Source organism: Dendrobates tinctorius, unplaced genomic scaffold (assembly GCF_039654945.1).
Source record: "Dendrobates tinctorius isolate UK_male_01 unplaced genomic scaffold, ASM3965494v1 ptg000004l, whole genome shotgun sequence".
Classification (NCBI taxonomy): Eukaryota; Metazoa; Chordata; class Amphibia; order Anura; family Dendrobatidae; genus Dendrobates; species Dendrobates tinctorius.
This window is the reverse complement of record NW_027361672.1, coordinates 12,439,257-12,466,202: the sequence shown is the minus strand read 5'-3', so window position 1 is coordinate 12,466,202 and position 26,946 is coordinate 12,439,257. Positions and strand designations below refer to the sequence as shown.

General features: G+C 42.0%; 1 protein-coding gene across 2 annotated transcripts in view; it reads right to left on the bottom strand.

The window, feature by feature from the left end:
• The window catches only part of CARMIL1 (capping protein regulator and myosin 1 linker 1), a 331,630-nt gene that overhangs the window by 220,914 nt on the left and 83,770 nt on the right, over positions 1 to 26,946 (bottom strand). For both annotated transcript variants that reach the window (XM_073566150.1, XM_073566151.1), the window contains exons 3-5: positions 10,142 to 10,192; positions 6,162 to 6,221; positions 2,066 to 2,187 (exon numbers count right to left, since the gene is read on the bottom strand). In XM_073566150.1, coding sequence (XP_073422251.1) covers positions 2,066 to 2,187; positions 6,162 to 6,221; positions 10,142 to 10,192 — 233 coding nt within the window. The remainder of the gene's footprint in view (positions 1 to 2,065; positions 2,188 to 6,161; positions 6,222 to 10,141; positions 10,193 to 26,946) is intronic.

Below are 26,946 nucleotides of genomic sequence, written 5' to 3'. Positions count from 1 at the left end.
TCCCATTACATCCTTATTAATGCAGGTATCATAACCATATAGACACAGATGGACATGTTGATTAATGCTGGACCTATTATACCACTGTAAACCACCTACAGCATTAGGTCTCTGTTAAGGGTATATGATCTTTCAAACATGCGGAATGTATCCGCTATTATGCAACATGTCTCAACATATATTCATATGCACTACTTTTCCAAACAGCATAAATTGCATATTACCCATGGAACACAGTGTATCGGGGTGTACATTCCTCCTCCATAGGACACTGCATTATTTTGTTCTCATGGTAATCTTTATAGCAAAAACACTGTACTTATCTTAAGGCCTCTTTCACACTTCCGTTTTTTACAATCAGTCACAATCCGCCAGGTTTTGAAAAAAACGGATCCTCAATTTTCTTTTGAGGATCCGTTTTTTTTCCCCATTGACTTGCATTAAGAAAAAAAAATATTCTCTCTCTCTCTCTCTCTCTCTCTCGGCCAGCAGTTCCTTTATTTCCTCATTTTCAGGATCCGTCTGAAAACGGATCCTGTGACATCCGTTCACATCAGTTGAGAACGGATCCGCTTGTCTGCCTTTTTGGCGGATTATAACTGATGCAAAAAAAAATGAAGTGTGAAAGAGGCCTAACTTGCGCCCATTGCGGGGGGGATATGTGTGAGGTAGCGCTGTCATTCAAGGTTGGCGGACACTCGCTTGGCAGCAAATAAATCACATCCGGTACGGGCTTTCCATAAAACCATATCAGTCCGTGAGGTTTATTATTCAGCATAAACCAAAGGAAGCACCACAAAGTTCATATCAGCATAGCGTCCGTTATATAGGCTATTCAGCCTCATCATTATCTCACCCGTCTGGGTTCCTTATGCGGCTTCACCATCGCATACGTTAGTTCCCTCCAGGGAGCTCTCAGGCACACATCGCCATTGTTCACACAGACGCTCCACAGGCTGTTAGTGAGGAGATCCTTCTCCTCACAGGACCTTCCAAACTGGACCAATCAGGTCCCAGCATTCACCACATGTGACCTACCCTAGCCACATTATATGGTCTATAGCCACGCCCACCATGTCACATGACTATGACCTCATCACAGGTCCTTCACACACTCATAGCCTTTTAATACAGGTGTTTTCAGACATACCCCTGGGTGGGTTTGTAGGTAACCAGAACCCGCCCATCTCTCTAGTTACCTGAAGACTTCTCCCTTATACTTAGAAACAACACCTCAGCAATGATATTGCTGATCACACATACCCATCTCAAAGCCACCCACTTTGAGATACATAACTATCCTTCAGGATTCTGCCACTCATCCGTTCTCTTGGGACATCCACACAGCGCTCCCTAGTGGACACAGTGGTCATTACACCACAAATGGTTCAGCATATTCTCAATGCCCACAGTAGTGACCTAATCCCCACAAATGTCACATTTGACCCAGCTTTAGGGACGGAACTTTTTTCCCTATGGAGAAAATTGGCTTCTACTCTGTGGGTTTTTTGCCTTCCCCAGGATCAACAATGCAGAACAGCTGCACTAAAAATAGGCTGAACTAGATGGACATAAGGTCTTCCTTCAACCTTCAAAACTATGTTATGTTACTATCTGTGTCTATATGGTTATGATACCTGCATTAATAAGGGTGTAATGGGACAGTGGCATTTGTTGCATAACTAGTTACTGTCCTTCGTTACAGGACATTGAGGCGGTACAATACGGTTTGGCTTTTTAGAGCACTTCACACCAGCACTATTTGCACTTGATTTTGGTTGTTTTGATTTGTTTATTGTTTTTTTAAGGACATTTAACATTTAGTATTACGCCTTTGTCTATTGTTTAATAATAAAATGTATATTATCCTTCTATCATGCGTATCTTTGCTCGTTTTCTGTACTTGATATTCTCACACATGCGGAGTACTCCAAGTCTTAAGAGTATATATTTGTGGAGCCGCCATTAGTTGTGCTAATGTAGGTCATAATCAATTCGTGAAGCTTTCTTGTAGAAGAAAACAATTGCATGCAGCAATTTGTGCACTGATAACTTGTATACATACACAGGTGACAGTCCCGGGAATATCTTTCGAAGACACGTGCCAATATGTGCTACGACTTCATTCACATCATCAGAAGAAAACATCTTCAACGATATGTTGCCCTTTTCAGTTTCAACTGCAAGCTGCAAGACATTGGAAGAATACATAAGGGAAAGTCAGACATTCAATTGCGTCACTCCCATAATTGGTTGGGAAAATTAATAATCGACTAGTAGACATTTATTCTGAATACCACCCCAACGTCCTGACTGCAGACCCCCAGGTCTTGGTCTAAGCATCTCATCATCCAGCCTGAGATGGTTTAGTGAACCCTGCATTGAGCAGGGCGTTGGAGACGATGACCCTGGGGGGTCCTTCCAACTCTTTCCTTCTATGATGGCTTCATTTTGTTTGACTCAGCAAAAACCTTCTCTGCCACATCTCTAAATTGGTGATTTGAAGCTTGGTGAAAATTGCACAAAATGACAAAAAGTGGCATCATTTTAGTGCAGCCACAATTATACCAAAATTATGAAATTATGTGACTTTTCAAAGCTTTATTCACCAGAATACTGTGGATAAAGCTCTGATGAATCGGGCACTTAGCGACCACTTTAAATCAATACTTTAGGCCATCTTCTGCCAATCCCCATATATTGTAATATCCACTATGTATACTGATAAAATGCAAACAAAAAGAAAACATGGAGATAGCGTGCACAAACCTAAAGGGGTTTTGTTATAACTAACACAGCTGATTTTTTTAAGGCAGAAAAGAAAATTTTTTAGAATTTTATTGTTTCTGGTGGAAACATTCTGTTTAAAAGCGGAAACCAGAAATAAGATGATCAGACAGAGAAAATCTTAGAAAGCCAAGGACTCTACAGCTGGTTCATATATCACAAAGAATATCCCCAGAGACATAATTAAAGAGTAATGTATAAAGGATGTGCCCTGCATCGCACGGTAATATAGGCTTTAATGCGGTCAGAAATGTCTTTTTATCTGGAGTTATTTTCACTATATCTATTCCTTTGGGCCATATGTGCTACAGACAGTCGCCATATTTCTCTTGAAAAGCTGCATCAAAAGATGTATATTTCAACTGTCTTTATTTTATCTTGTATTAGAGGGCTTCCACAGCGTCTACGGTTGGAATACTAGATTATATACTACATACCGTAGGTCATAAAAGAGATATGCACATATACACACGTCCATCAACAAGCATGTAATACGGATTTAATTCAACATATAACCATCAATTCCAAGACTCCTGGAGCGTCACCCCCAAAGTGCATATTAAATTATCTAGATCATCATAGATCAGACTTAGCCCCTATAATAAAAACCATAGCAGCAGTGTACCGGTGCAGGTCCTGAGAAAATAACTCTTAATTCATAAGCAAAAGAGAGGACTCCATTGTACCTGTGGCATAGCCAAGAGCTCAGTGCACCTCATTTTGCATATAAGGGGCTTCCCCCGATTCAGACTCACAGTGCTCGCTTCGGAGATTGAGCGCTGCCAAAAGTCAGCCAGTATGTGTGCGCACCGTCACTGCCTGTGCCCAGCCGTGCGCATTCTCCTCCGCTCAGGTATACTGTATTTCTAGGTATCCATTCCCAGAGACTACAACTTCAAAAGCAACTAGAGATGATAACCAATGCTGAATAACCACAATGTGCAGAAGAATGTTGGGGGGGGGAGACAGCTTGAAAAAAATAAAGAACTTGCAAATCCCCATTTATGATCCATAAGAAGATGTCGGCTGCCTAGAGTAGACTCAATGTGACCATGGATTATATATGGTCATCAATTCATTCCATTCCAACAAAACTGGGACCTCCTATTTTCGTCTATCAAGGATGAAAACACTTTCAGCCATGATCGTGTATTATCTGTATCTATGTATACATACACTTACACACACACACCCTTTGTGTATATGTTTCCTTCAAGTCACATGAAATTTAACAGATGTGAATCTCATTTAAAACAGCTGGATCTCATCCGCTTAAAGGGATCCTGTCATGTTGAAAATGGTATCTGATCCACAGGAAGGATTTTATAACATAGAAGGAGCGGATCAGATCGATATATCTTTCTTGGAAAGTTTCAATAATCCTTGTATTTTATTCACTGAATTGCTCAGTGTCTGTATGTTTAGGAGTCCAGTAGGCGGTCTTAGGCTGTGTGCACACGTTGCGGATTCTGCTGCGTTTCCGCTGTGGTTTTGGCCCTGCGGAAACGCAGCAGTTCCGCTGACATGGTACAGTACAATGAAACCCTATGGGGTTTCAAAAACGCTGTGCTGACGCTGCGGTTTTTTCCGCGCGGTTTTGCTGCGGTTTACAAACCGCAGCATGTCAATTGTTTGTGCGGTTTCCGCAGCGGTTTCACACCTTTAACATAGTAGAGGTATGAAACCGCAGGGCAAAACCGCAGACCAAACCGCAGGTCACTTTACCTGCGTTTCCGCGCGGAAAAATCCGCAGCGGAATCCGCAACGTGTGCACATAGCCTTATTCAGTGATCAGGTAATAATGAATCTTTTACAACAAACAGATATATCATCCCACAGAGATTCTCCTTCTCTCTTCTCACGCTGTCCACAGATCTGTCTATATGTAAAATATGACAGATTCCCTTTAAAATGGCTTTCTTGTAAGACTTGCCTACAATTATCACCAGTACTGCTGTCATCATTCTCTTGAGGCACACAAAAGATGTTTAAACATTAGCAAAGAAATGTCGCTTTTAGAATCTGTTTGCTGGTATTACTTATTAGTAGGAACTGGAATCACATCAGAGAGAAGCTTTTCAGCTCAAGTTTAAAATTAGAGAGCAGGTCTAAAATCGGGAATCCTAACTGTGTGTAACATGCACACGGTTAAGATTACGCTTTGTTGCACTGTGTCAGCCGTCGTCAAGTGACCTCATTTCATGTACATATTCGAATCATCTAATAAACAATTTCACTTCCCACTTCTCTAAATGAGTATGCAAGTCGCATTTGAGTAGTTATGGGACAAATGCAGACAAAGTTGCACTCAGCATTTATCACATGGACCCCAGCTGATCTGAATGGCCGCCATGTAGCACTACACTTCAGTGGTAGGTAGGCGATTTCTGCCCGCCCATGGCAGCTGCACTCTGAAGGCAACTACCTCAAATGAGACAAATGCTTTGAGTGCCGCAGTCAATGGCTGTAGGGGAAATGTGGATGTCCAGCACTTGATACCAAATCACATTACCACCACCAGAGTGGCGGTGCCAAACTAGGGGGCAAAATTGGAATATATTCTTAATCCTTCAGTTTTTTAAATCCTAGACGACCCTCCCAGGGATAGAGGACTGATGGTAGGCCGTTTGATCACAGAATCAGATTACACATCGCTTGTTATCGATTACCAAGAAGACACATAGCTGTGCATAAGAGACACAAAATGGAAGAGAATTCTAATAGTCAATTCCTTTTTAATTTAAGACGCTTTGCATCCACACAAAGTTGGGTTGCAAAGGTGTACATCCCCAGCCCACAATAAAGCATCTTAGAGATTCCCAATTTTTATATTATTACATTTAAAAATTTCATTTTTTTTCTACATTGCAGCTGTTAAAGAGAAATAAGAAATAATAGAAGTCCAAGTTAAATGAAGGACTTAAACACCCATGACTGTATGTCACTATATGGAGACATGAAATAATTGTAAAGTGTTTCATTAATTAGTGACTGTCATGCCACAGCTCCATTACTTCACAAAGTATAACTCCAAAGACGGCAGCATCGACCGGAGATGTGACAGGTAAAGGATGGAATAAGGAGTTCGCAAACACAATCTGTCAAGGAAAATATAAATGTCGGCTACAGGGATATAGGAGCGGCTGATGTCACAGAAAGCATGAGTCCTGCCAATTAATTTTCACTTTTTGGATGTAAAAAAGTCTAAAAATATTAGCAATTCAAATATTATTTTGGTTTTACAGGACAGTCCCTGCAAAGTAGAAATTACCAGTGAGTCAAGATTAGTAATAACTGTCCCCTTCAGAAGAAGACAGCATCATTCGTAAGGAGTCTGAATGACCAATATGTAGAGTCTAACAGAACATACTTACATGGCCTGGCTTGCTGCAAAGAATGCTTTGAATCTCCAAATAACTGAAAGTATGTTCGAGCTAAAAGTAAAAAAAAAAAAAAAAAAACGGGCAATATGTAAAATAGGAAATAAAAATTACTTACAAATGTCTTATAAAATTACAGTACATAAACAGCTGCATTTAGTAATACTTAATGCCGAGGAAGGATTGTTGGTTTTAAATCAAATGCATAATTAAAATTTGGGCAAAATATAAGAATGTTTTTTTTTGGGGGGGGAAGTGTACATGCATTTGTACATGAGATACAGTAACTGGAATAAGTAGCAGCACTCTGCAGTATACACCTAAAAAAAAAATTTTCTTGGTAAAAATTTCAGCTGCTTGCAGCCACCATTACTAAAAACGTCTACTGAGTGTTAGCTCCCTGATCTTGCACATAATACAGACATTTGTCAGGGCGCCGGCTGCTCCTAGCAGCTGGGAGCAGGCTACAGCCCCACCATGCCCTCTGATCTAGGACTGAATACAAGTAGATATCATCAGGGGGCTGGCTGCTGCTAGCAGCCGGGAACAGACCACACCCTTGCCATGCCCCCTGATCTAGGACTGAATACAAGTAGACATTATCAGGGGGCTGGCTGCTGGAGTCCACACCCCTTGATCTGTGTAGTAGCATCCCAGAAGGGAGGGGGACAGCAAGGAGCAGCTCCAGCATCACATAGAATTACAAGTACTGCAAAGATGAGATCCTAATAGTTTAGGAAGGCATGGTCATTAGAATCATTTTTTATGTCCCCAGAGTACTACTTTCTTGGAAGATGATAGTTGCCACCTTAAAAGATTCTCTCTCAGTAATAAAAAAAAAAATTATAATTTTCACTGAAGACAGATTTTACATGTGAATTGAGAATTTTGAGAATGAATGATCAGTTAAGGGAGAGAAAGAAGCAGATTTCTATCTAAGTTATTTTGCAAAGTTTCTTACTTTGGAGTGCACTATTGATTTATTAAAAACAAAAATTAAAACAAAAAAGGTTAAAGGTTACCCTAAGAAATCTGGAATAAAGCTTCAGAGCTTCATCACTATGAGGTTATTGCACATGTAATAATGCACTCACATAGCCTAAAGTGATGGATAAAACAGTCATGTAATTTGGAACACTAGAATCATGGAAAGGAAAAATGGCCAAAAGTATGTGGACCCTGACAATCACTCCTAGATGAGCTTGCTGGATGTCCCATATCAAAACCATGGATGTTAACCATAGTTTTGCAGCTTTAACAGCTTACACTTTTCTGGAAAGGCTTACTACAAAATTTGGAGTGTGTCTATTGGAATTTGTGCCTATTCAGCTAAACAATAAATTTGATATCAAGCATTGGATGAGAAGGTTTTGGCTCACAATCAGTGTTCAATTTATCCCAAAGGTCTTGTTGAGCCTTGGGCATATGGGTGGACGGCAAACTAGACTTTAGTAACTAGCGTCAGGCAGCTGCTGCCAAAGCAAATAAAATAATGGTATGCACTTGAATCACATTCCTTCTCTAAGGGTACCGTTACACCCAGCGATGCACCAGCGATCCCGACTAGCGATATGACGCGGTCAGGATCGCTGGTGCATCGCTAGGTGGTCGCTAGTGAGCTGCCACACAGGCAGATCTCACCAGCGACATCGCTGGGGACGGGGATCGCTACTTACCTGTCAGACGCGGCGATCCTGCGTCCTCCCACCCGGCTCCACACTCGTCGCTCGTCAGCGCCACAGGAAGCCCAGCAGGAAGTGGCCGACGAGGAATGGTCCAGGAGCTTCTCGCGCGATCAGCAATAACCAGCGGTGGAGCGGTCGGAGGTAAGTATCACATGCAGCGATATCGCTGCAACGTCACAAAATCGGTGACTTTACAGCGATATTGCTAGCGATATCGCAGTGTGTGTAATGGGAGCTTTACAGTCTTAGGGGTGGGCGCTTTCTTTCCTTCCAGTCACGGTCAGTCACTCTTCAAATTATTCACACCCATTGCAGCCTGGTTGCTTGGACTGCACCAATGCGATGCTCGCTCAGTAAATCCTGCCTTGCTCACTGACCATCAGGTACCTGGGCATGTGCACTGAATGCGGGTTTGCGTCCACAGCTTCATTTTATTTCTGTGCATGCTCCGGAGCCACAATGAGTCAGTGACTAGATGACACGTGTTGTGAGCACACATGCTATGTGCAGCACTCTGTTCCCTCGCCTCCAGGAAATCAGTCAGTACGCAAGCACAAAATATACTTGGCGATTACTGTGATATCGGGGCAGTCAGGCCCATCAATCAGGCTGCAATGGGCGCTAATAATTTAAAGAGACCGTGACTGGAGAGTTAGGCCTGGGATCCACTTGCAACTGCAATGCGAGAGAGTCTCTTGCCTCAATACTCGGGACCTGAGTGTGCGGCTGCGTGTATTTCTATGCAGCTGAACGCTCCGGTCCCGAGTTGCGGCGGCAGTTCTGGGTATTGAGGCGAGAGACTCGCGCGAGTTTCTAGCATTGCAGTTGCAAGTGGGACCCCGATCATGTAAAGCGCATCACTATGGCTGAAAGATAAGAAATGTGTTGCAATCACTTAAAGTTTTTCATTTTTTTTTAATAAATCGTGGGAAGTTTTGCTTGAGAAGACCAGGTTAGTGATGCACACTGCATCACTAGCAAGATATTGGGGGCAGTTTAATATCGAAAAAGGATGCGACAGGTTCCCTTTAATTTGTCTGATGATAGGTTATGCTGGCTATATTAGCGTAGATGGCTTTTACGGTCACTATGCATATGTGATCTCCGGGCTCAGTAGCCTTGTTCGGCCTCACAATGCTCTCCACACACAGAAATGCAGTAGATGCGACAATCGTTCACTGGTAATCATGGCAATCACTGATAAAATTACTTCAGACTACTTCTTCCCAAGAGCGGCATTATAGATGTTCCTTACACTGTACTAATGCCTGAAATAAGATGTTGGCACACTATAAACAAACGGGGTGGGCAGGCAAACTGGGTGACATCAACAATGTCTGCCCGTCATTTCCCTTTCTCAAGGTAAGAGCAAAAAATGAAAAGTCACATGTGAATATAGGTAGTTTTTTTTTTATATCTGCAAAGAAAGCGTTAAAAGGTCATTGGGAGGCAGACAATGGAGCAAACTCCGGCTGGTAGGTGAAGCACTCGGGATTTTTGTTTTAAATACTAGAATTCCAGCAGGCCTTACTTGCAAGTTGGATTTGATGCATCTTTATAATGTGACACTCTTTTGTTACTACAATTTTTATCCTCGGTATACAAGGTTTTTGCAATTTATTGGTACAAGTATTAACTTTATACCCACTATTTCACTAATGTTACCTCTAACATCTTCCTTTCCTTTCAGGTGCGCATAACAGTTTATACATTAACCCAACGCTATGTGTAAGGTTTTCCTAAGATTAACAACCTGCATTGGGTTTAAAATGCCCATGCTGTGTGTTTCTCTTTTAAATATATTTTTTTCCCCTAAAAATGCGTTGTTTTTTTTTTGAAGATTAAAGAAATGTTTGACGTTTTAGAACACTTTGCATTGGAGCTGGATTGCCTATCTTCTGTGTCTACTATTGTGGGAACCAGCCTAGTGATCTGTTCATAAATATTACCAGCTGCTGCCTTGCCACCAACCTATTCTTTCCTTGAATGTGATCTGATTTTTTTCCTTCTTTTGTTGGATTTTTAAAAAAACAAAACCTCTTACCTTTATTTCATACTGTACGATGGGCACAGAGAAAATTCCAGCCCCCAGATAGGACAGTCACTCAAAGACAGAGCAGCATTAACATCAACTTTGCCAAGAATCAAAGTGAAATGCTATTATGTCTAACCCAAAAGGACCTAAATGCCTGATGTTCCAGAATATTAAAAAACTGATGAAACTTCGTAAAAACCCAAAAACATTCAGATCAAGGGTTAAAAATGCTGAAATACGAAAGGGGAACCTACCTTGGTTGGCACTCGAGCAGTTAGAATAAAAGCACGACATGATGTTAGGACCTGGAAAAAGAAAAAGAAATACTTAGGAACGACTAACTTGTGACAATTTTGGGATTAAATGATTTCGTACAGCTATGACATCACAAGACAAAGAGGAAGGCAACTTAACGGGGTTATCTGGGACTTTGTTTTTTTTTTTCCTGATAGGGCCAAGAACTTACAGCCAAGCATTTGCCAACTGCCTGCCTGTTCTGCTGCTTCATTTGACTCACGTCAACAGAGCAGCTCTTTCTCTTACAGTATGATCTGTTGATGAGCGTCACCGCTTACGTCAAGCTGATTGACTTCTAGTTCTCCACAGTTAAGGTACCGGAGAGTCGACTATCAATCAGCATGACACTGGCAGAGATGCCCAGTCAACACAACAGAGCTGCAAAGAAAAAACTCCTCTGTTGACATGACGCCAACAGAAGCCACAGAATCGCAGGCAGGAGCCTTTTGTGATGGGACGAATAGGCATGTAGTTACTAACTACATGCCTGTCAGTTCTTAGCCCATAAGAAACAAAAAATAAAAGAATTACAATACAGGAAAGTAGTTTCTCACAGGACAATCGGTGGCCCGAGTGTAGATCTTCTATATCTGGTCTGTACGTCCTTGCCCATGTGCTCATTTCCGAGCTAGGATGAGCATATCAGTTGAACTATAATTGGAGTATGGCATACACTTTCACTTTATTACACTGTCTACACTGAGGTATATGCGCGTTCTAAAAGTTCATATTGCAGTCAAACCCATGAAGAATATTTTGACATGCTGCAAACACTATAGAATCTTACTAGACACCTCAACACAGGAGAATCAGGACAGCGTGCACATCACACACTGTCACGATTCAGCAGTCTGAAGTCATGTTGAGTGAGTGAAGACTTTTGATTTGGTCCAGGACAATCCTTCAGTGTTTACAAGCATGTTGGAGTTTATGAATATAACAGAGAATATAATAGAGCCTTTGAGATGTCACCCGGGAAAAAAAAAATTAGGAGAGCCATTTTTTTCTCTCTCAGAGAAGTCATATATGTCAAACTTCAAAGAAATGCTGGAACTCATTTAAAAAACTGTGAAAGTATGACCGCTTTGTTGATCATGGTAATCCATCTGCTCTGGAAAAAAGAAAGCCGAGCTTGGCATTATTGCTATGGGCAACATATACTTTTATCATTGAAAAGCTGATAAATTAGATTGGCCATGTTTAAACGCAAAGTTGAAAATTAGTATATCTCCAAACGGGTTACCATCTTGACTATTTTCTCTTGACAGCCTTGAAAGTCATGTAATTGGGAAAACACGGCACGTCTGGAATTCTGGTGGTGCACAAGTACGATAACCACCAGAAAAACAAAAAAAAGCTGAAGTTGAAAGGAGGATGGCTTCTACAAATGTACAATAATCCTAAAATTCACAACAGACTAAAACCTTCAGCTTGCGCCTTTTTTCAATGGCCCTCACAGTCAACTCATCTGAACATCACTCAAAATCTGTGGCTACACGTCAAAATAGCAGTGCATGCAAGACGACACAGGAATCTCACAGAACTGGAAGAATTTTCCAAGGAAGAATGGATGAAAATCCCTCAAGCAAGAATTTAAACACTCTTGGCTTGCTACAAAAAAATGTTTACAAGATGTGATGCTTTCAAAAGGGGGTGCTACTAGGTACTAACCATGAAAGGTGCCCAAACTTTTCATCGGCACATTTTCCCTTTTGTAAAATTTAAAAATATAAAAGATGAAAACGTATAATTTTTTTTCCTATGATACAAAGGGAATGTGTTATCTTGAACTTAAGGCATTTCAGATATCATTTCATCTTCAACTAACAGTAATTTTGTCCAGGGGTGCCCAAAGTTTTACATGCCACTGTGTGTGTAATATTATATATGGGGATTGGAGAACTTCCATTAGCCCCCTTTTTTGACATGCTTTATTCACTGTATGTCTCTAGATTTTTCGAGGGGGCCTACTTAGTCCTCTTTTCTGTGAGGCACCTCCTGCTTTCAATTATAATTTTTTGTATACTTAGAAAAAACAACAACTTTTTTTTTTTTTAGAGAGATTTCTAGGTGTTCGCTACTTTATGGGCTACGCTATGCCATTTATTTTTCCCTAGGCATTAGTTTTCATTACTGCTATTGATGTGCATTTTATGCTGATTGACACAAATTAAGTATCTGTCCTCTGCCAATACTTTTAGTGCTAAGTGGTGGGGATGGCTATGAGGAAGGCACTCTATTCCCAGACAGACATTGTCAAAAGTTGGCAAGTAAGATTTTAGCATCTGTATTGAGTTCAAAAGAATTGTTGTGGACGTTATGACCTGAACTATGGACAACATGTTTGTTTTTTATTTGCTTTTTAAAAGGTTCCTTTTTTTTCTTTTCATATTCATTAACATTTTTGTTCCAAGTTCTTCAAAATAGTATGTGTACTTCATAAATTTTGTCCAAAGTGGAAAAAAAAAGCTCTTTTCTTGACTTAAGACTTGGTTTGCGAATCTTTCGCACAAAAAGTTGTACATTTTCAAAATGGTGTAGTATAGTTGCTCCAAATTTTGAGACAAAAAAAAACAACAATTTTAAGAGGAGGACTCAGTCTAGACACTTCAGGAAAAGCCAAATGGACGTAAACAAAAAAACAAAAGACAACTTTAAAAAAGTCAACTTGTTTTATGAATATGTCACAAATAAAAGTCATTATTTGAAAGGTATTTGTGCCTAAAAACAGGCAATAGTGATGAATCTGGCCATAAGAGTATTATTTAGAACAATAATTACCTCAGGATGGAAGACTCGCAATTAGGGTTCGCTCACAACTGCGTATAAAACAATCGAATGCAATGTGAGGAAGGGGGGATTGGGGGAGGGGAAAAAAAACGCATTGCACATGCAACAATTTTATTCAATTGAGCGGTGTTCATCTGCGAGAAATTTCTCACGCTGCGAGTGGCGACGTCAGTAAGGTTACCACAGTTCTTCGGCTATGAACTGCGATAACCTAACTGATATCATTGCTCGTTGCAGCAGTCAGATTTACACATTAGTCTCAGTGTGTTTTGGCTGTCGTGCAGAGTGGTCGCATTACTCATGTCATCACTCAACTCATCATCCAAATGTAGCAGAACTGAAGATCATCTTGGGACAGACTGACGGTGATCCCCTTTGGAATATTTGTTTTTTTTTAAAGTAATACATGGGTAAACGAGGGCCAGTCAGAGGCTGCTTTGTAGAAATAAAGGACTTTTCTCTGTGTCGGTTTTAAACTTACGGGGTTAGTAATGGGGGTAGTTTTATAGACCCATCTCTATTAGTAACCCCTTGGCTTGATGTCAGCTGAAATTACAAAGCTGATATCAACCCTAAAACCAATGCCCCGCTTGCCAAAGCACCACAGCAAGCTGGAAGAGCCAAGGTTAAGCACCAGACTTTGCGCATCTAATGGATGCGCAATTTTTGGGGCAGCTGAAAGCTGATGTTATAAGTCTGGGAGGGGGACAATATCCATGGTCCCTTCTCAGCCTATTAATATCAGCCTGCAGCTGTCTGCTAAGTTTTTGCTGGTTATATAAAATAAAGTGGACCTCCAACTCATTTTTTGGGGGACCCCTTTTCAATAATGAGAAAAAGCCGAGTAGACAGCTGTGAACGGATAACAGCATGGAAAGCTCCATGTTTATTGTCCCCTTCCCAGACTATTAAGACCAGCTCTCAGCTGTATGCTTTTCATCAGCTGGTTAATGAAAATTACAGACCCCAAACAATTTTGTTTTCTTTTATTTATTAGCTAAATATATGTACAGAAAACTCCACACGCAAAGCACTGATTATATATCTCACTGACATTTCTATCTACGGTATCTATATAGAATATTGTTTTATTAGTTAGAAAACGAAATTGAAATGACAAGAAAATTCCTGCATATAAAAGCTGATATTTAAAAATGCATTGCATACACATGGCATACGGATGCTAGGTGAAGGAAAAAAAAAACAAAAAAACGCATGACACTAGCCCGACTCGCCAACTTTTCTTGCTAAGAATCTCAACCACTTTATATATGCAGATGTGAGCGTACCCTGCGGCCATAATACAGATGCTAAAATACAAGCAAATTATGGCCATCTGAATAAGGCCTTACGTCTTTGTATTATAATCAACATCTGACAGCATTAAAAATTATCTGAATTTTAGATTATACACATGAAAAAAAAAACAATATTCCAGCATTTACTCAAATGCAGTTCAATAACAAAAGTAAATAACTTTGTCCAGGAAGCGGTACATTACAACTAGAAGTACAGGGTGAGCCATTTATATGGATACACCTAAATAAAATGGGAATGGTTGGTGATATCAACTTCCTGTTTGTGGCGCATTAGTATATGGGAGGGGGGAAACTTTTCAAGATGGGTGGTGACTGTTATGATTGAGGGAATGGCAGAATCCAGAAAATCAAGGAAAACAAAAACAAAACATAAATGCAAACAGGCAAAGCAGAAAACTTAGCTTTAGGGAAGCAGGAATCAGACTGGTGTCCTAGAAGTCCACAAAGAAATCACCCGCAGGGCAGAAGGGCGTCGGCAGCCTTATATCCAGTCAGTAACTCCACTCAGCCAGTCATCCTCATTAGACTCAGGTGCCTGATAATCAGGCTCATTACCTTCCTTTACCAGAATAGGGAGTTCACCAGACCTCAGTGACGAAGGGGAAAATGAACTCACAACAGTACCTCCCCCTTGAGGAGGGGTCACCGAACCCTCAACCACGCCACCAGGGCGATCAGGGTGAGCCCGATGAAAGGCACGCACCAATCTTTTGGCATGAATATCAGAGGCAGAGACCCAGGAAATATCCTCCTGACCATAACCCTTCCACTTAACCAAATACTGGAGTCTCCGTCTAGCCAGACGGGAATCCAGTATTTTCTCTACCTCATATTCCATGTTACCTTCAACCAATACAGGGTCTGGAGGTGCCACCCCAGGAACAACTGGTTCAACAAACCTCTTCAACAAGGACTTATGGAACACATTATGGATTTTAAATGTGACAGGAAGAGCCAAACAAAAAGAGACCGGATTAATAATCTCCAAAATCTTGTAAGGTCCAATAAATCTAGGCTTAAACTTAGGAGAAGCCACCTTCATAGCAATATTTTTTGATGATAACCACACCATATCACCAATCTTAAACTGGGGACCAATGGTCCTATGTCGATTGGAAAACCGCTGGGCCTTTTCCTGGGAGAGAGATAATTTATCCACCACTTGGTCCCAGATCTGGTGCATTCTCTCCACCACAGTGTCAACACCTGGGCAGGCAGAAGGCTCCACCTGCCCTGAAGAAAATCGAGGATGAAACCCAAAGTTACAAAAAAAAGGTGACATCAAAGTGGCAGAACTAGCTCTATTATTTAAAGCAAATTCGGCCAAGGGCAAAAATGAAACCCAATCATCCTGATCAGCGGAAATAAAACATCTCAAATATGACTCCAAGGTCTGGTTTGTTCTCTCTGTCTGCCCATTGGTCTGAGGGTGAAAAGCAGAGGAGAAGGACAACTGAATTCCCAGCCTGGAACAGAAAGTCCTCCAAAATCTAGACACACACTGAACTCCTCTGTCAGATGCAATGTTCTCAGGAATCCCGTGCAAGCGAACCACCAGTTGCAAAAACAGGGGCACCAACTCAGAGGAAGATGGCAACTTAGGGAGTGGTACAAGATGAACCATCTTAGAGAACCTATCACAAATCACCCAAATAACAGTCATTCTTTGAGAGACCGGCATATCAGAGATGAAATCCATTGAAATATGGGTCCATGGCCTCCTGGGGACCGGCAAAGGCATCAACAACCCACTAGAGCGAGAACAAGATTTAGACCGGGAGCAAGTCCCACAGGACTGCACAAAATTCCTGACATCATGAGACAAGGTGGGCCACCAAAAAGAGCGACTCACCAGATCTCTAGTACCAAAAATACCTGGATGACCAGCCAATGCAGAGCAATGAACTTCTGACATCACTCTCTTCTTCCACTGGTCAGGAACATACAACTTTCCACTGGGACAACGCTCAGGTTTGTCCTCCTGGAACTCTTGCAGAGCAAGTCTCAAATCGGGCAAGATGGCAGAAAGAACTACCCCTTCGCCTAAGATGGTAGCAGGCTTGGTCACCACAGGAGAAACAGCAAAGAAACTCCTAGAGAGGGCATCTGCCTTGACATTCTTAGTTCCAGGAAGGAAAGAGACCACAAAATCAAAACGTGTAAAAAAACAAGGCCCACCTAGCCTGTCTAGGGTTCAAGCGTTTAGCCGACTCTAGGTAAATCAAATTCTTGTGGTCAGTGAGGACCACAACTTGATGTTTAGCTCCCTCCAACCAATGTCTCCACTCCTCAAATGCCCATTTCATGTCCAACAGTTCCCGATTCCCCACATCATAGTTACGTTCAGATGGAGAGAACTTTCGGGAAAAGAAAGCCCAGGGATTCATTTTAGATGTTACAGGATCCTTTTGGGACAAAACAGCTCCTGCACCAATCTCAGAAGCATCCACCTCTACCTGGAATGGGAGTGAGACATCAGGTTGCCACAAAACCGGGGCGGAGGTAAATCTTCGCTTCAGCTCCTGAAAGGAAGCAACAGCCTCCGGAGACCAATTCAACACATCAGCACCCTTCTTAGTCAGATCAGTCAATGGCTTGGCAATACTAGAAAATTTTGCTATAAATTTCTGATAAAAATTAGCAAAACCCAAAAACTTCTGGAGGGCCTTCAAAGAAGTGGGCTGAACCCAATCATAAATGGCCTGTACCTTGGCCGGGTCCATTTCAATAGTTGACGGAGACAAAATAAATCCCAAAAATGAAATCCTCTGTACTCCAAAAAGGCATTTCGATCCTTTGACATACAGGGAATTCTCCCTCAAGATCCGGAACACAGTCCGAATATGTTCCACATGGAGAATCCCAATCCTTGGAGAAGATCAAAATATCATCCAGATAGATAATCAAAAATTTATCGACAAAGTCTCGGAAAATATCGTTCATGAAGCACTGGAAGACAGAAGGGGCATTAGTGAGCCCAAAAGGCATCACCAGGTACTCAAAATGTCCCTCCGGAGTATTAAACGTCGTCTTCCATTCATCCCCCTGCTTAATGCGGATAAGATTAAACGCCCCCCTGAGGTCAAGCTTGGTAAACCAGCAAGCACCTCTAACTCTAGAGAATAGATCCGAAATCAGGGGTAACGGATACTGATATTTAATAGTAATTTTATTGAGGGCACGATAATCAATACAAGGCCTTAAAGAACCATCCTTTTTGGCCACAAAAAAAAAAACCGGCACCTAAGGGTGAAGAGGATGGTCTAATATGACCCTTCTCCAACGCCTCCTTAATATAGGACCGCATAGCCTCGTGCTCGGGTACAGATAAATTGAAAAGCCGACCCTTGGGAAATTTACACCCCGGGCTTAGTTCAATAGCACAGTCATAACTCCTATGAGGAGGCAAGGACGCAGACTCATTCTCACTAAATACATTATGAAAGTCCGCCAAATAGTCAGGAACATCATGCGACTGAGGAGAGGTGGAAAAAAACGGAGCCTCCCTAAAGGCACACCGACAACCCCAACTCACCACAGACACAGATTTCCAATCCAAAACTGGATTATGAATTTGCAACCAGGGAAACCCCAGAACAATGGCATCATGCAGACCATGCAACACCAAAAATCTGCAACTTTCTTGATGGTCTGGGGCGACCCGCATGACCACCTGGGTCCAAAACTGAGGTTTATTTTTAGCCAAAGGAGTAGCATCAATCCCCCTCAAAGGGATAGGCGTCTGCAGAGGTGTCATTGGAAATCCACAACGTTTAGTAAAATCCAAGTCCATTAGGTTTAGCGCTGCTCCCGAATCCACAAAAGCCTTGGCGGAAAATGTGGACAGGGAGCAGATCAGAGTAATTGCCAGAAGAAACTTAGGTTGAACACCACCAACAGAAAACGTGTGTGCAAAGCGTTTCTCTCGTTTAGGACAAACAGAAATAATATGCGAGGCATCTCCACAGAAAAAACACAGCTTATTACGCCTTCTGAACTCCTGACGTTGCGCCTTAGACAAAACTCTATCACATTACATAGGTTCAGATGTCTGTTCAACCGGTGGCAACACCTCTCGTGCAATCCTGCGTTCACGTAAACGCCGATCAACCTGAATGGCTAATGACATAGAATCGTCCAGACCAGAGGGAACAGGAAATCCCATCATAGTATCTTTTACGGCTTCTGACAAACCCTTCCGAAAGAGAGCAGCCAAGGCATTATCATTCCAGGTAGTAAGGACCGCCCACTTTCGGAACTTTTGACAGTACAACTCTGCAGAATCTCGACCCTGGTTTAATGCCAACAGGGTCTTTTCAGTCTGATCAATAGCATTAGGTTCGTCATACAACAACCCCAAAGCTTGAAAGAATGCGTTCACATTAGTCAGAATAGGATCATCTGGTTTCAAAGAAAACGCCCAATCCTGGGGATCGCCACGCAGCAAAGAGATGACAATTTTAACCTGCTGCGCGGAGCTCCCTGACGAGTTAGGCTTCAAGGCAAAAAATAATTTACAATTATTTTTGAAACTCAAAAATTTAGATCGATCCCCAAAAAATACATCAGGTGTAGGGATCTTTGGTTCAACAGCATGCGAACGAGCAAGGTAGGCGGAAATTCCCCGCACTTCCGCAGCGAGCTGCTCCACACGATCAGACAATTATTGAGAGAAAAAAAAAATTCCCCCTACGGCCTCAGAGATATAGAGGAAAGAATATACACACACTTTTTTTTTTTTTTTTTTTTTTAAACACAATTCTTTCCGGCTATTGAGTACCCTAGGATCTGCGGTATGGCGGGTGATTCTGTTATGATTGAGTCACCGTAGGAGGCAAAAACAGAACTGCTAGCTAAGTCCAGAAAACCAGAGAGGTTGACAGCTATCGGATTGCAGACCCCTGATCCTATCACAACAACTAACAGTAGCCGTGGGGGGTTCCTACGATGCCCTAGACCCCTCGATCACAGCCGGAGAATTAAATAGGCCTAAAGAAAGGGGAAATCTAAACTGCCCCAGAGCAGACCCCAAAGCAATAGGCAGCCCCCAACATATAATGACGGTGAAGCAAGATGAAAACACTAACACAGACAGAAAGAAAGACTGAGCAAAGACGGGGCCCAAACTACCTAGATAGGAAAGGACAGGAAGGTTGCTGTCTGCAATCCGTGAAAAACCCTATGAAAATAAGAGCCAACAGACTGACAGTGAAAAAGGCCCTGAAGACGCTAGGCTTCAAAAAAAGCTATGTCAGTACTCAGGAATATTCTGAAAACAGAGCAACCGGCAAATGGAGATTCAGCTCATCCCAGCAGGTAATGGCAGAATCCAGAAAAGCAAGGAAAACAAAAACAAAACATAAATGCAAACAGGCAAAGCAGATAACTTAGCTTTAAGGAAGCAGGAATCAGACTGGTGTCCTAGAAGTCCATAAAGAAATCACCCGCAGGGCAGAAGGGCGTCGGCAGCCTTATATCCAGTCAGTGACTCCACTCAGCCAGTCATCCTCATTAGACTCAGGTGCCTGATAATCAGGCTCATTACCTTCCTTTACCAGAATAGGGAGTTCACCAGACCTCAGTGACGAAGGGGAAAATGAACTCACAACAGGTGACCATGGCGGCCATTTTGAAGTCGGCCATTTTTGATCCAACTTTATTCTTTCCAATGAGAAAGAGGGTCATGTGACACAAACTTATTGAGAATTTCACAATAAAAACAATGGTGTGCTTGGTTTTATTCTTTCATGAGTTATTTACAAGTTTATGACCATTTATAAATTGTGTTCAAAGTGCTGCCCATTGTGTTGGATTGTCAATGCAACCCTCTTCTCCCACTCTTGACACACTGATTGCAACACCTCAGAAGAAATGCTAGTCTAAGGGGGTTAGATTCCTTGTAGGAATGCTCGGACCTGACACCCATAATGTGGTGGTGCACCATCTTGCTGGAAAAACTCAGGGAACGTGCCATCTTCAGTGCATAAAGAGAGCAACACATCATCATGTAGCAATTTCAGATATCCAGTGGCACTGAGGTTTCCATTGATAAAGAATGGCCCCACTATCTTTGTACCCCATATACCACACCATACCATCAATTATGGGTGTTAGGTCCGAGCATTCCTACATGAACAGTTTTCTGGAAAGTGGATTTATCGTCGTGGGACAGTTGAATGGCCACCAAGGTCTCCCGATCTGACCCCCTTAGACTTTTATCTTTGGGGTCATCTGAAGGCAATTGTCTATGCTGTGAAGATACAAGATGTGCAGCATCTGAAGCAAAGGATACTGGAAGCCTCTGCTAGCATTTCTTCTGCGGTGTTTCCATCAGTGTGGCAAGAGTGAGAGAAGAAGGTTGCATTGACAATCCAACACAATGGGCAGCACTTTGAACACATTTTATAAGTGGTCATAAACTTGAAAATAACTCATGAAAGAATAAAGTTACATTAAAACCAAGCACACCATTGTTTTTCTTGTGAAATTCTCAATAGGTTTCATGTGTCACATGACCCTCTTCCCATTGAAAAAAATAAAGTTGGATCAAAATGGCCGACTTCAAAATGGCCACCATGGTCACCATCCATCTTCAAAAGTTTCCCCTCTCCCATATATTAATGTGCCACAAACAGGAAGATGATATCACCAACCATTCCCATTTTATTTAGGTGTAGCCATATAAATGGCCCACCCTGTATTAGTACAAAATGGGAAATAAAATCAGTTTTCTTGAGCAGCTGGCACTTAAAAAGAACTGGCCACACAGCGCAACACCAAGGTTAGTAGTAACTGAAAATCTTTAGCTGGTTCAGAATTTGTGCATTAAATCAATCATTATTCTTCTCGCAAACAATATGAGATTTTCAAGCAATTTTAATAAGCAAATAAACCCGTGCCTAGAAGGAAACAAAATCTGCAAGTATAACAATACTTTGCTATCAGCAACGTGGAAAATTCACCATGACTCCTATCGGGTTTGTGATGACGGTTAAAATCCTTCTCATACGTTAAACTATATTTCTTGCTCCAGGGAAAATGAAGGATGCAGTCAACAGGATGAAAAATCTGCAGCTTCAGTCAATTTGAAAAGCTCACTGGTATTGAAAGGGCAATTTAATTTTATCAATGGAAGCTGTGGACTTTCAGCTCAGATGACTGCAGTGGTTGATCATTTTGATTTCAGTGTATAGCACAATATAGCCCGTACGGAGCACCGGGTGACTTCTGCCAACTCATATAAAGCATTAGTGAAGCATGATCACCTATCACTAGAGTAAAATGTAGAGCAATTTGTAGTCATAACAAACCTTCGTAAGCATAAAAAGGGTAGTCTAGGAAAAGCCCTTAATATTCGTTTGGTGGGATCCAGATGCCAAACCCACTCCAAAATGACGACAACAATTACAGCGTCACTTCGTCTCAAATATATCATTTTCTTTGTATAAACCATTTGGTCATCCTAAACTGTAAAGGTAATTTATTATTTAATTATAGTTTATGCAATATTTACGGTACTTACAAAATTCCAAGTAGATGCCCTTTTTTCACTGTGAAAAGAATCTAAAAGCGCTTAAAGGGTTACTTTGAGCTTAAAATATGGTGGTAATTGGAAAGTGCTTCTGAAAACAAGCAACTTTTCACTTATCTGTTTATTTAAATTCTTGTTGCTTCGGTCAACTGCCCCCATTAGAGAGTCTAGCAGCAGTGGCCGAACATCAACCGGGCTTAAACTTTTCCCAATAGAGCTTGTAAACCTTGCTCTGAAGCAGGCCGTGATCGCTGGACAGCGTCAATGTCATCAGGCTCATCCAATGCTGCATTGGTAAAGCTGCCTCGTATAGCAGCAGCGAGCGCACAATTCAGGCTTGTGACCATAGAATGCCTCTGGTCGAAACGATCAATAGGGCAAGAGTGCACCGGCCCAGTAAGTAGGAAGAGGACGGAAAGTGGTACACTCCTACTTTACAACAGGAAACAACCACTTTAACTATTCATGCTGTGGGGATTACTCTGACCAATCATTCACTGTACAGCACGCCACATAATCAGCTGCTACTTCCTTTATACCAAAAAGGATGGACATGGGTAAACCCTTAATATTATTGGAGCAGTCATTTGTTAAAATACGCAAATATTTTCTTACATTAGTGGAAAAATATAACGGTCATATAATTTGAAGACTATTGCCGCACATGTATAAAAATCAGAACTGTGGCAGTAGACCACAAGTAACAAACATCTATGAATTCTTCAGTATCTATGAACAAAACATTTCACTAGTCAACACCTACGCCCTTAGGCTGTGTGCCCACGATGCGTTTTGTTAAGCGTTTCCGCAGCGTTTGTGCCGGATCAGACGCTGCAGAAACGCTTAAAAGATGCATCAAATTAATTAGCATGCGTTTTTGGCTATTTGTGCCAATGAATGCTTTTTTAACCGCTCAGGAATCGCTTAGCGGCTAAAAACGCAGCATGCTCATTAATTCCCGCATTGCTGAGCGTTTTTAGCCATCCCCAATGTTCCCAGAAATCGCGTGTCAAAAAACGCGACAAAAACCGTGCAAGAAACGCGCGGAAAAGACGCGTGGTTTCTGGGAAAGGGGATCAAGTTCCTGAGCGTTTAAAAACGCTAGCGTGGGCACATAGCCTCACAGTGACCAGAAGTGGCCAATATTTCATTCTTCTCTTCCCTATTGCAAATACTATTGAACTTCTCCAAAGGATGGCCGGTTTGAGAAGACTAAGCCTTTATTTGGACCAAACCATCTGTACCAGACTTTTATTTCTCCCATACGACATGAATAATGATTTTTCTTTCAGCGTCTAGACCTTCTAAAGCAGGGTTCCCCAACTCCAGTCCTCAAGGCCCACCAACAGGTCATGTTTTCTGGATTTCCCTTGTATTGTAAAGGTGATGCAATTATCACCTGTGCAATACTAAGGAAATCCTGAAAACATGACCTGTTGGTGGGCCTTGAGGACTGGAGTTGGGGAACCCTGTTCTAAAGGACCACTTTTCAATTTGGGTGCTCATCATACTATTCCAGAAGAGGTAGATTTGCCTGCTGGTGGTTGATCGTAACATTTATAATGTCCTATTTCATTATGCAACCAGGCATCTGCAAGTCTCTAGCTTTGGAAAATGGAGGAAACTGATCTCAAAACAATATAGAAGTTACTGAAACTCTATACAACTACGGTTACATTTAAATGGATGTCTTTCGAATGTTAAAAACTTGTTGTTATATTGTTGATCGGTGCTCGTCTTTCCAATTTTTTCTTGAGGTGTAATAAGATTTGGAATTTTGGCACTACAAAACATATTTGTCATTAAAATGGCAGGATCATAATTTACTATAGTTACAATTGCTTAAAGCATTGATGATTTCAGGATTTGCAAATCATAATCCCATAAAATAGGCAATCGCCAAGTGCTCCCTTAAAATTTCACAATTGGTATGTGAAAATAGAGTAGCTCAGATACGTTTCCTTGTTCCCCAATATTCATCCACTTCTTCTTAATCAGCTGACCTACAAAATCATCTTTTCAACCAAAACTCAAACTACTGCCCAGAATGAAGCGCGAGCATCAGTCGGCTGCTGAAACAATACCATCGCTATCAGTAACACGTCTCTTCTAATAAAGCTCAGCTGGACGACTTCATTACCTTCACTTTGTCTCTCTTGCTAGTTTTCCTTGACGTGTCAGCTCTAGAGCCACATCATAATTCTAATGATTCACGAACCTGTCTGCAACAGATCAATAGATATGTTTATTCAGCCGGCACAACATTTTTCTAAAACCTGAAAATAGCAAGGAACATTGTTCGGTTTCTGTTAAAGCAGCCATTTAGTTGACCTGAATCTTTAATGGAAAACGCTATTATATAATAAAGTAAAGAGATAGGTGATTCACAAACAGTGATAATATAGAAGGAAATTCCACCTTTAATTTTAATAATCCACCACTTGAAACTGAATTTAATCAACATATTTATAATCTTGATAGGTTTCTAGATGGAGTAATAAAAGGAAGCTTCCACTGAAAAGTCACCATGGGAATTTGCTGGGCACCCAAACTGTTGAGTCACAGTCCTGAGAAAGATGGGGGAAGGGGGGGTGGGGGTAATTGGTGTAACTTGTGGCTTCCCAACACCTTCTTTGCATGAAATCACAGCAGTAATGGCCCTTTTACATTTAGCGATGCACCAGCGATCCGACCCGGTCAGGATCGCTGGTGCATCGCTAAATGATCGCTAGTGAGCTTTCATACAGATCTCACAGCGATGCAGCAGCGACGCAGCGCACGATACTCACCTTTCACACACAGCGATCCTGACGTCCTCCCGCCCGCCTCCACGCGTCGCTCGTCGTCACAGCAGGAAGCTGACGAGAAATGGAGCCGGACATTCTTGCGCGATCAGCGATGGACAGCGGGGGAGCCGGTCGGAGGCAAGTATCACACATAGCGATATTGCTAGCGATATCGCTATGTGTAAAACCCCCTTTAAAGCCAGAGATCCAGTGTAAACGTATCCTAATGGCTAGAAAAGTAGTAATCGTGCCATTTTGACACTGGCCACTGGGGCTATTTTAGCCTCTATATTTGGCTGGTGTCACACTACCATAGAAAACGGGCGAGTGCTATGCGAGAAAACATCACACAGCACTCGGGCCAGTGTTAATCTATGGGGCAGCTCACATCACCGTTTATTTTCTCGGGCGTATTCACAACATGTCTCCGAATTTCCAAGCAGTAAATTGTTTTGGGTTTTTTTTCTGAAGAGGAGAAATGGTCAAAATAAAAAAACAACAAAAAAAAACAAAAACAAAAACTGTGCTTTCAGACCTCAAACAATGCAAAGAAAACAAGTTCATAATCATTTAGAAACAACAATACTAATGTTTTAACTCGGGAAAAGATCAAAAACCAATATTTTGTGGAATAACCATGATTTTTTATAACAGCTTTCATGCGTCTTGACATGCTTTCCACCAGTCCTTCACACTGCTTTTGGGTGACCTTATGCCACTCCTGGTACAAAAGATTAAGGGTGAGGTGCACACGCTGCGGATTCTGCTGCGGTTCCGCAGCGGATTTGGCCCTTCGGATCCGCAGCAGTTTCTGCTGCGGTGTACAGTACCATTATTCCCTATGAGAAATGGAAACCGCAGTGCAGATGATGCGGAATTTTCCGTGCGGATTTTCCGCGGTTTCTAAACCGCAAAAAGAATTGACATGTCAATTCTTTCTGCGGATTCCGCAGCGGTTTACCATCTCATCCATTGTGGAGACGGTAAAACCGCAGGATAATCCGCAGATAAACCTTCGAAAATCCACGGGGATCAATTCGCAGCAGATTCCGCAGCATGTGCACACAGCCTTAAGCAGTTCTTTGTGTGATGGCTTGTGACTATCCATCTTCCTCTTGATTACATTCCAGAGGTTTTCAATGGGGTTCAGTTCTGGAGATTGGGCTGGCCATGACAGGGATTTGATGTGGTGGTCCGTCATCCACACATTGATTGACCTAGCTGTGTAGTATGGCGCATTGTCCTGCTGGAAAAACCAGTCCTCAGTGTTGGGGAGCATTATCCAAGCAGAAGGAATGAACTCTTTTTCCAGGATAACCTTGTATGCGGCTTGATTCATACGCCCTTCGCAAAGATTAACCTGCACAATTCTAGCCGCCTTGCTGAAGCCTCCCCAGATCATCACCGATCCTCCATCAAATTTCACAGTGGGTGCAAGACACTGTGGGCTTGTATGTCTCTCCAGCTAAGGCCTGTCTCACACATCAGTTTTTCAGCTCAGCTGTAATCCGCGAAAATGGAGAGCGAGAGAGAGCGAGCGAGCGAGATCCCGGGACAACATTTCAAGGTTAAAACTGCTCCCGGCTTTCACCTTTCGGGCATGCGCAGTTAAAAATAGCGGACCGTTAACCATAAAAAAGTTGCAGTGTCCGTCTGGTCCGCCCGGGAGCCGCTAAAATTCTCACGGATCCGTCAAATAACGGACCCAATGGATGACCATCACTCAAAATCCTCCACTAATGCAAATCAATGGGGGAAAAAAACGGATCTGCCCCTTTTTTTGGCGGATCCGTTTTTTTTTTATAAAATTGGCGGATTTTGACTGATGACCAAAAACGGATGTGTGAAACAGGCCTAACCATTAGAGGACAAGGTGTTGGGCAAAGCTGAACATTAGACTCATCAGAGAAGATTACCTTACTCCAGTCCTCTATGGTCCAATCCTTATGGTCTTTGGCAAACTTCAGCCTGGCTCTCCTTGGATTATCAGTGATAAAAGGCTTTTTTCTACCTTTACATTACTTGAGCCATGCCTCTTGGAGCCTGTTACGAACTGTTCTTGCTGTGCACTTCACCCCAGCTGCCATTTGACATTCATTTTGTAGGTCACTTGATGTCAGCCTGCGGTTGCTGAGTGACATTCGAATAAGATGACGGTCTGTATCTTTGTTGTCCCCAATGTCTGCTACTTGACCTAGTTGTAATGGTCTGCAGTCCTAGAAATTTTAAGGATGGAGGCAACATGAAGCTCACTGTATCCCACTGCTAGTAAAGCCAGAATTGAGCCCTTCTTTTCCTCGCTTAAGACTTTTCAACTCCTTTGGCATGGTTAAAAG